The sequence below is a fragment of the Teleopsis dalmanni genome, chromosome 1 (genome assembly GCF_002237135.1).
Source record: "Teleopsis dalmanni isolate 2A chromosome 1, ASM223713v2, whole genome shotgun sequence".
Taxonomy (NCBI): domain Eukaryota; kingdom Metazoa; phylum Arthropoda; class Insecta; order Diptera; family Diopsidae; genus Teleopsis; species Teleopsis dalmanni.
Window position 1 is genome coordinate 154,921,237 of NC_051846.1, and position 10,344 is coordinate 154,931,580.

The window sequence follows — 10,344 nt, forward strand, 5'->3', positions numbered from 1 at the left end:
TGGTTTTGTCTAAATTGTCTACTGAAATTATTATTTTGTGATTGTGACTTTGATTGTCTGCATTGCCCACTGGAGTTGTAGTTATGATTATAATTAAGTCCGTTGTTAATCGAGTAATGCTTAATTTTTTTTTTGCGTTGATCTTTGAAAATAAAAACAAATGCGTCATAGCCAAAAACCTGTAAAGGTTTAACTGTAGGTTTCTTTTCAATGCATTTTTCATACGGTTTAGAACCTTCTAGAGCTTCAGTTGATGGTAACGTAAACTGCTGTATTTGTTGCTTTACCCCACAGATATAGTGAAAGCTCTCTTTCATGCAACATGGCGTTGGCACTTTCAACAGTAGTTCTGTTTTGACGTTCGATAAAACTATTTTGTTCTGGTGATTTCGGCGTAGCAATTTCATTTTTAATACTGTACTGTAGATAGTTTCGATATCATCACTGCAAAACGCTAAACTAACGTCTGAACGTAATCTTTTAATTTTTGTCCACCAGATTGAACATAAGCAAAAAACTGCATAAGCTTGCCAATTACTTTAGTCTTCTTCTTCAAAAAATATACAAAACAATATCTGGAGTAGTCGTCTTTCAACAACATAAAATAGTTTGCTCCACCAATTGACGGCGTACTCATTTTTCCACATATTTTTTCCATTTACATGAAAAGTTTAGAAGCATACCGCACACGGTTTGCAACTGTTTTTGGAAAAAATTCCCTATGCTGTTTGCCGTATATGTAGCCTTTACAAAATGGCATAGATCCAATCTTTAAATCTGGAACAATATTTTTGTTAATCATTTTTCGCAACGTTTTAAAATTTACATGTCCTATTTCTTCGTATCAAAGTTTAATTGAGTCATAACAAACGACATTAGGTCCAGCAAACGCTGCTGCAATTGACTTAAAATTAAATTTGTACAGCCCTCCATGTTCATTGCCTTTTGCGATCATTTTATTATTTTTTTATAAATATGACACGAAATATTTCTTTTTCAAACTGATATCCATTGATTTAGACGATGAGGTATTTATAACACATTATTAAATGTGTACACAGTATCAACAACTTGTGCTTTAATTTTGCCTTTTCCAGCAACACTCAATTCGTGCTCATCACCAACTCGAATACGATGTACTGTATTTGGCAATTCAACATAATTAATAAACAACTCTCTCTGAAACGACAAGTGATCAGTAGCTCCAGAATCTGCGTAAAAAATATTTAAATTTTTTGCTTTCAATAGCCGAATTTTTATGCAAAACAAATAAATGTGCATGGCTGCTGGCAACTGTATTTGACATGTACTCATTTCCCTCTTTTTCGTAGTACGAGTGAGTGTCTTGTCGCTTTTGGTGTGTTGTTTGTTTTGCTTTTTACGACATACTCTTACTCAGTGACATTTTGTTTGACAGTAATTCACTTGCCTTTGGGTTTGATGTTGTTGTTTTTACCTGTTTTTGCAATGTACACAGATTTTTTTGCACTATTTTGTTGAGTGTCAGCTGTCACGCGGTAGACCACACATTGAAGTCACCTGCAATGATGATCGGCGATTTCGATCTCGCGATGCCTACTACCATATATCAGCTATGATTATTTCAAACTTGTTTATGTCCAAGCTAGGGGGGGCGCGTAACAGGAAAAGACGAACACTACTTCTACTTTCGCCCATGTGATATGATCGCGAGGAGTTGCGATGGTGAACGGAAAGTTCTTGCCGTTGATCAATTATAATGCCGTCTTCCCTGGTTGAAAGCCAATAGTGCGCTCAAAGATCGTCTGGCTTGACAGTTTTTGCGTAGCTATACAGTGATTGAAGTTTAGCTGGACTACCCTTATTTTCTGAGAATGTTACATCGCTTTTATCATTTTCGTAGTGTTGCTGCTTCTTAATAAAAAGTCTTGTTTGAAGTTCTGATCATCGATGACGAACACAATGTTTATTTTTTCGTAGGATTTTATTTTGTTTTCACCTTCATTTTGTCCAAAACCGACTAGATTTTTGATTTCAAAAGTTCTACATTTTCCAAACACTCGTAAATATCGCGTGTATCCAAATTAAATTTGTTTCCGGTGTTGAATAATGCGATCGTATTTATGCCTTGAACTTTAATGTCTTGTTTCATAATATCTTTACTTTCTGGCGCATATTTTACATTTGCTTCTACGTGGTACAATTTTTTGATATGTGACCGAATTCGTCACATTTTGCACTTTTGTTCTTATTTGTGCACTCTGAGGATTTATGTCCATTCTCACCACAATTGTAACGATTTATTTTATTTGTATTTTTCTCATTTTGTCTTGTTTTTGTTATGTTAATTGTTTGTTTGCTCATATCGAAATGTTTAAATTCCCTAGTTGGCTTAGATTCATTTCGCTGGCGTATTTTTTTCGTAATTTTTTAGTTTTTTTTTTAAATCTTTTATGTTCCGCGAACCGTATAGAATCGTTTTGTTTACACTTAGATCACTTATACCGTCAATAACATATTGAATGTGCGACTCATTATCAATATTACCTCGATTTGCAATGTTTTTTATTTCATAAAAATATTCTTCTATTTTTTCACCTTTTTTCAACTTTCTTTCGTTTAACTGCTTGTGTATGTGTACACTAATAACCACCGTTATAAATTCGTTAAGTACAGCTTTTCCAACTATATAGGTTTCTTTTACTTTGTACAAACAATTTTTCTATAATCTATACATTAAATTGCAATGATAATAGACTACAAATAGCAACTAATTCATCTCGCGTTAAAAATTTTTCAATGTAGGCAAGCGTTTCAATGTATCTCTGATCACTTTCGCCCTATTTGAAGCCAGAAAATTCTCGAAGTCATTGCAGCTTGTGTAGTGTAGACTTTATAACTAAATAAAACTCCGTTGTTTTTGAGTTACGTCTCGATACTAATTTTATTTATGTGTTTTATTCTTAAGCTTACTTTGACGGTGTGCATATAGTGTGCATATACCGAGACTTGCAAGCTCAGTATTTATGCCTCGCGCAAGACGGTCAAGGTCTCTTAAGTTAAAAAACAAGATATCGTATTCTTCTTGCATAAACTTTTACAGTTTAGCGTGGGAATAGAAAATATTTAATAAATAGCGCGGTCAGCAAATAAGCTAAAGCATGTACACACTACAGTTGCCTCTGTCGAACACAACTTATGCAGTGCTCTTATTGTTTCAGTTGTCTCTTTTTAAGTTCTTAGGAATTTTAATAAAATCGTTAAAACGAGCCATTTTTAGAATGTCAATATTCGCTGTAATTCACTACTTGCTCCTGAATTCAAAGAGTTGAGCCCCCTCCCAATATGTGGTAATATTATTGTGATAATATTGTTCTTTTAATATTGTTATAATATTAATTTATTTAATTAGACCAGAGGATCATGGTTTCGTCTGTTTTCCTTCAGTTCCAATCTATTATAACCGGATTGGGGTTTAAACTGTTTTCCTTCAGACTCAATCAACATGATTGAGGTTTTAGTTGTGTTTTCCTTCAGGTGGTTGGGTTTTATTTGTGTTTTCCTTCACACGTTTTACATAAAAAGATGGGTTACGTTTGCCTTCAGTTGGGGGTGATCCAACATACAATTCTTCACAATCATGGTGAATGCTACTATCCATGATGTCTGACTCAAGAATACGCTTACCATCAGCAGTGATGATAACATAATAATAATAATAATAATAAGTGAGCCTTTATTTATAGATTTACATTTCTTATATACAAGAACAAAGACACAAACTGGTATGTTACAAAAAAGATTATTTTTGTATTTTGCCTTGCGGTTCGCCAAGGCTTGTACACTTTAGTTTAAGTAAAAAACTGATTGAAATAATTATTGAACTCGACTTTATTAAATATACTTTTGTTTAATATATAATTGAAATAAACCGTTTAAGAAGCACGTAAAACTTTTTTAAGCACACTACGCAAAACTAGAAACCAAGCCAAAATTCCGCCAACAACTAAGCCCACACGAACTTTTGACATTAGCTGTCACTTGAGTTTTTGGGTGACCAGATGGTTTATAATTTAAAGGTGACCAGTTGTGCTTTTCGGTTTAACATTGTATTTACAGTAACACTTAACTTTACATCCTTAACAGATTTATCAAAGTACTTAAATATGATAGGTTTTCGATTTCTCGTTTTAATTATATTAAGTATGTTTTGTTTGATTTAACTTTTGTATTTTCCTTACACGACTAAGACTAAAATTAAGCTAAAACTAAAAAATAAATAAAAAAATTATACAGAAAATAAATATTACATTCAGTTTAAACTTATTTGTTGATTAGCGATACGATAATTTCGTATCGTTTGTAGACTTTCGTAATAAGTAGTCTTTTCATTTACAAAAAGTTCATTCCTCTTCGAAAGATAGTGTAAATAAGATGGAGGCTTACTTTTGTAGTAGTCTATGTTTATCATATCGTTATCATTATAATGAAAAGTTATTTGATTTTCGTTGTTTACTTTGTCTATAAACTTAAGAGCGAATTTGATAAAATCATTTTGAATAGGATTAATTTTACATTTTTCATATAAATTCATTTCGATAATATTTAACACTGATAGGTCTACGAAACAATCCTGAACATGATCTTAGAATTTTTCTTTCTAATTTACTTATCAATTCTTTTTGCGCTTTGGATACTTGTAACCAAATGGGACATGCGTACATGGCTATTGGTTTTATGATTTGTTTATAAGCTAAAAGTTTTATCTTTTCATTTATTTTCCGGTTAAAAAAGATATTTTTTAGTACAAAATATGCTGCAAGCATTTTTGCTTTGATATATTGCAAATGAAAGTTAAATTTAAAGTTTTTAGTAAAATAAACGCCTAAATATTTTAGGTGTGCGATTTTAGGTATTAATTCATTGTTAAAGACTAATTCTATATTAAAGCAATTTTTCCGTACTCTACGTTTGGTTTGGAATATATTTCCTACTATCGCTATTTCTTCCGATTTATTTGTATTTATCTTTATTTTCCATTTGTTGGTATATTTAAGTATTTTTTCAAGATACTCATTCAATTCAATTTGAGCAAGGGAGGTAATTTGTGTGTGTGTTCTAATTAAAACATGTAACGACCTTTTTTCGTTCGTTACGTTTTGCTGGAGTAGCAAAGCGGTTGTCCAGGTTTGTTATAATAGAATTTATATCTTCGGGACTGAATTTTTTTAGGAACCAAAATAAAAGCGTATTTTTATAATAATTTACCAATTTTATTTATTCCAATATATATATAAAAAAAACAATGGTTATAGACATTTAAGAAAAAAAAATAGTAATTCTTGGTAACTCCGACGTTCGCTTCTGATGTTTGTGTCTTCAGGGTAAATATAGGCGTGATTTTAAAGAATCGTCGTACAGGCTTCCGTGGTTGACTCTGACGTTGAGGAGGTTCCTGACAGGACCGCGTTCTCTCCTGGGTTCCTTCTCTCCTTGCGGATGTTTTGTGTCAAGCAATTTGTCTGTGGGCTGAATGATCAAAATAATAATTAACGGAAAAGAGAAAATTAAATGAAATCAGTTTCCTACTTTGATCGAATTGACCAGTTAGACTGAAGTAGCCTGTAATCTAGTTTTGATCGAATTGACCAGTGAACTTGTAAATCGCTTGAGCTCCAAGAGACAAGTTCCTCGTTCTGTAAAATGCGCGTTCTTATATACCGATTTGACCGGAGCTTTTCGGTGCAGCGTACCGGTAAACGTCGTTGTTCGTGTTGACTTTTTGTGCTTTTCGTGTCTTTCTTGTGTATTTTGTGTATTGTCGTGTACTTCGTGTTATTTGCATTTTTGCGCACTTTTCTTCGCCTGCCTTTGTTTTCGCCGCGATTACGTTTTGATTACTTCGCGTTTCTATTTTTTTTTAAAACAAAATATAAAAACAAAATATAAAAATATATTTATAATTAAAATAAATATCAAAACAATATGTGTCAAAATATAAGTGAGTGATTTAATAAATGTGGAAATAGAATTTTAATGCTGCTGCGCAAAATCAGTGCCGGTGTAATTGAAATTGTAGCTTGTTTTCTCCGTCGGTAGTTTGTTTATGCCTGGTTAATTAAAGAAAATATATTTTTAATCAATACAGTGTTTGTCCATAAAAGAAAAATAACCCAACCAAAGTATTTATAGCAGAAGTGGGTTTTTTTTGATGTGTTATATTTTACGTTTTTTTAAATAAATGTTTCCTTTCTCTATTTTGTTTTTATGTTGTAAAAAAAAATGTAAACAGTGAGTGTTTTCAATGTTAGTAATTCATGTTTATTAATTAATAGTGCAAAAGATCTATGTTTATTAAATAAATGTGTTGTTTATTGTTTAGTAAATGTTCAATGTATGTTTTAAATTAAAATATGTAAATAAAATTCCAAATTCATTTATAAAATTCACTTTTGTTCATTGCTTCTTCTTTAGGTTTGTGCAGTTTACGGATCAATGCCCGCGGCTCATCAGGCTAGTGGATCACAGGTAATGTATGTACAATTAAGTGACCAAATATATATTAATAAATTTCTTATTTTTCAGGTATTTTCGATGTAATATTTTGGAGGGTGAGTTGGTTACTTATATTGTCTGATATAGTGTTGGTGTTGATTTTATGCTGACGTCAGGTTTGTGTTCATCTAGAAATTCCATAAGGCAATGTTGTTTATATTTGCTTTTAAGTGAGTTAACATTCAGCTCAATACATTTTATATTTTTATTAAAATTCATTTGTAATATTTAACGGGATCAGCTGTGGTGCAATTTTGGTTATTACGTTATTAACAGTTTGGATAATTAAGTTGCTAATGAACTGTTTAAATTCGGAATTTTCCATGATATTGTTTTGTTTTATTCGAGTTATTTGTGCATAAATTTGTTGGCCGTTTAATCCATTTGCGCTTGCTGAAATTCTATGTTCATTAGTGTTTACTCTTTCAGATTTTTTGTTTCTGCGTTCAATGATTCGTTTATATACTGGACATTCCTTAGAGTTCGCCATGTGCGTATTCATTCTGCAATTTACACAACTAGCTTTTAGTGCCGTGTTTGTATCTAGTTGACATTTGCCGATTTCATGATTAAATATGCATTTGACACAACGAGGATTGTATGTGCAACTTGAGCTAGTTCCAGACGCCAACAACTGAGGCATTGGCTTACACCGTTACTTTTAAATTCTTCAGCAATAAGTGTGGTATTTAATACCATTTAATTTAAGTAATGATAATAACGCATCTGATAAGAACGCGTTTGTTCTTATTAATTTCCAAGAAGTTATATCAAACTTCCAACACGCACATGCACGCGTTGGATGATATATTTTGTATTTATTAATGGTAAACTGCCGAGCACTTAAACTCGTAGTTTGCCTTACTAATCAAATTTGTAATAAAAAGATCAACTCCAAAATTCTTATTTGTATTTTATGTGTTTATTTATTTCTTTATTTATTTCAAGGTAGTTTGGACAATTTGTTGTTAAATGTGCTATTTTTTACCAGTTGTTACTCGTCTGACCGTTCAACCAAAAAAAGCAAGTCTTTTAGCTTGAACCCAACACAGAAGCTGCTCTCATGTCCCTAATCAAGCTTAAAGCTTACTTCATTCTCCTTTTGTTGCCAAACAGCTGATTACTAGTGTTTGACAACGTTAAGAAGATGAAGTCTTTTATGTAGCTATTACGACCAAGATTTTACCTTACGGAGATTTAACATCCTCCCCCGCGTTGAATTATTTGAATAATTTGAATAATTTAACTAAAAGTGCGATAAAATGCATGCCTGCAATTGATATGGCATAACTGCACCTTAATTTTAAATAAACAAGTTGATCTAGGTCATGAGAGCTTGCTTCTGTGTTGTTTTTTTTGCTTGTTTACATCTTAAATTGCACATGATTTTCAACTGTCAAAATTGTAAAAAGCATTGTTAACATTTTTTGTTATTAAGTTTATAAGAACAATTAAAAGTTTCATATGTGAATTTTAATAATTTCAATTAGTTACAATTAATTTATTGGTTATTAATTCAAAATTTTGAATGTATTTATAAAATTTAAATTTAAATTTAAAAGTGAATTTAAGCCATATTAAATATTACGTTGATGAATCATAGACTGAAGTACATCGCTGGACGCCTCATCAGATAACTGTGTACTTATATTATTTAAAAATTTTACATCATGTTTTGTCTTCCCCAGATTTTTGGTGTGAGATCAGCAGTTGCTCGATCGTTTGGATACCTTCGAATTGCGTCCGAAATGATTGATACTACTAACCGATGAATTTGGTACCTGTATAGGCCTTTTTGATGCTGTCAGTTGTTGCTTTGTTGCTTCTTTTGGTTGTATTGGTGGTATCTTGTCATCTTCACTGTCGTTGGTTTCAGAAAAAAGTGGAGCCTAATTATGTATGGCACGTCTCACAATACCTGATGCTGTTTTAACATCGACCACACGTACCATTCCGTCAGTACCCTTATGTATATTGGTTACTCGACCCAATGCCCACTGAAGAGGAGGTAAATTTCCATCCTTCATGATGACTAAAGTGTTTTCTTGCAAATTTTTGCATTCTTCTCGCCATTTACGTCGGTATTGTAGCTCATTTAGATATTCAGAGTTCCACCGTCTCCAGAATTCATGTTTTATGTGGGACACCAATTTCCACCTCGTTAGTAATGATGTCTTTAAATTTGTTGTGGTTGTACTTGCTGGTGCTGTAAGAGCTTCACCAATTAGAAAGTGGCCTGGCGTAAGTGCTTCAAAGTCATTTGGATCATTCGACATTGGAGTAATCGGTCTTGAATTTAAAATCGCCTCTATTTCAATAACAACTGTTTTTAACTCTTCGTACGTTAAGGATTCTGTGGCAACGCTGCGCACAAGTAAATGTTTCGCCGACTTCACTGCTGCTTCCCAGAGTCCTCCGAAGTGAGGCGTACGAGGAGGAATGAAGTTAAATTTAATACCTTTTTTGCTGCACGCTCTTTCAATTACTTCTCCTGATTTTTTTGAGTAAATTATTTCTACTAGTTCATTCAGTTTGTTATTGGCTCCAACAAAATTAGTTGCATTGTCACAAAATAGATTTTGGCAAAGCCCACGCCTCGCAACAAAACGTTTAACTGATCCAATAAATGCGTCGGTAGTTAGGTCACTTACCAGCTCCAAATGTACTGCCTTGGTGGCAAAACAACAGAAAACAGCAATATATGCCTTGTGCGGCCGCTTTCCTCTTACTTTGTAGTGTACCCAAATTGGTCCACAAAAATCGACTCCCGTGTTAAGAAATGGTCTACTTGGATGGACTCGAGCATGTGGAAGATTTCCCATAATTTGATTGAAAGTTACAGGTCTACACCTTGTACAACGAATACAGTGTTGCACGATGGACCGTGCCATTACCTTCCCCTTGATCGGCCAAAATTTTTGCCGTGTCGCTGCCAATAATGCTTGGCCACCGCAATGCATGTTTTCTTCGTGAATTTTCTTCATTAATAGCTTAACTATGCAGTCATTGTATGGGAGGAGCATTTGATGTTTAGCATTATATGTTAGATTTGATGCGTCTAATCTTCCTCCGACCCGAACGATATCATATTTATCTAAAAACGGAGTCAATGCAGCTAACGAGCTAGATGCTTTCACCAGTTTGCGATGCTTTAAATCAATTACCTCTTCCTTGAATTCAGTAGCCTGAATGCATTTCACGATGTACCTAAGTGATTCTTCTAACTCTTCCGGATGTAATTCATTGGTATGATTATTAAATTGAAGTCGCTTACTACGCCTTATGAACCGTAGCACATAACCAACAATGTGAAGCAATGTGTTAAAAGAATTTCTGTGGTTTACCTTGTATATCCATTCAGTATCATCTTCGGTTGCTGTTAGCATCACTTTCTGCGAAGTTTTTTTTAACTCGGCGTTGTCTGGCTGATTGCATAGGGCCTTATTGAATTCTTCTGGCCACATATCTTCACGACCATGTAAAAACATAGGACCATAGAACCATAAATTATGAGTTTGCAATTGAGATGGTTTGATGCCGCGTGATAAGGCATCTGCTGGATTTAGTCTTGAACTTACATGTCGCCACTGACTTGGTGCGGATAAGTCTTGAATTGCCGCAGTCCTGTTTGCTACAAATTGTTGATGTTTTGCTGGCAAAGAATTAATCCAGTAGAGTACAATTTCAGAATCAGTCCAGTAATATGATTCTGTCTTATGATTTAAATCGCCCTTTACCCTATTCATTAATGTGGCTCCTAGAAGAGCAGCGCACAATTCTAAGCGTGGAATGGTTTGCTTTTTGAGTGGG

General features: G+C 33.4%; 2 protein-coding genes across 2 annotated transcripts in view; both read right to left on the reverse strand.

Moving 5' to 3' along the window:
- Positions 1 to 8,423: 8,423 nt before the first annotated feature.
- On the reverse strand, positions 8,424 to 9,494 carry LOC119666496. The gene has a single exon (XM_038075775.1). The coding sequence runs from the start codon at positions 9,492 to 9,494 to the stop codon at positions 8,424 to 8,426; it is 1,071 nt and encodes a 356-aa protein (XP_037931703.1).
- Positions 9,495 to 9,592: 98 nt separating this feature from the next.
- LOC119666498 overlaps positions 9,593 to 10,344 on the reverse strand; it is a 1,196-nt gene continuing 444 nt past the window's right edge. Inside the window, exons 2-3 of the mRNA XM_038075776.1 lie at positions 9,699 to 10,331; positions 9,593 to 9,628 (exon numbers count right to left, since the gene is read on the reverse strand). Of these exons, the coding sequence (XP_037931704.1) occupies positions 9,593 to 9,628; positions 9,699 to 10,331 (669 nt within the window). The remainder of the gene's footprint in view (positions 9,629 to 9,698; positions 10,332 to 10,344) is intronic.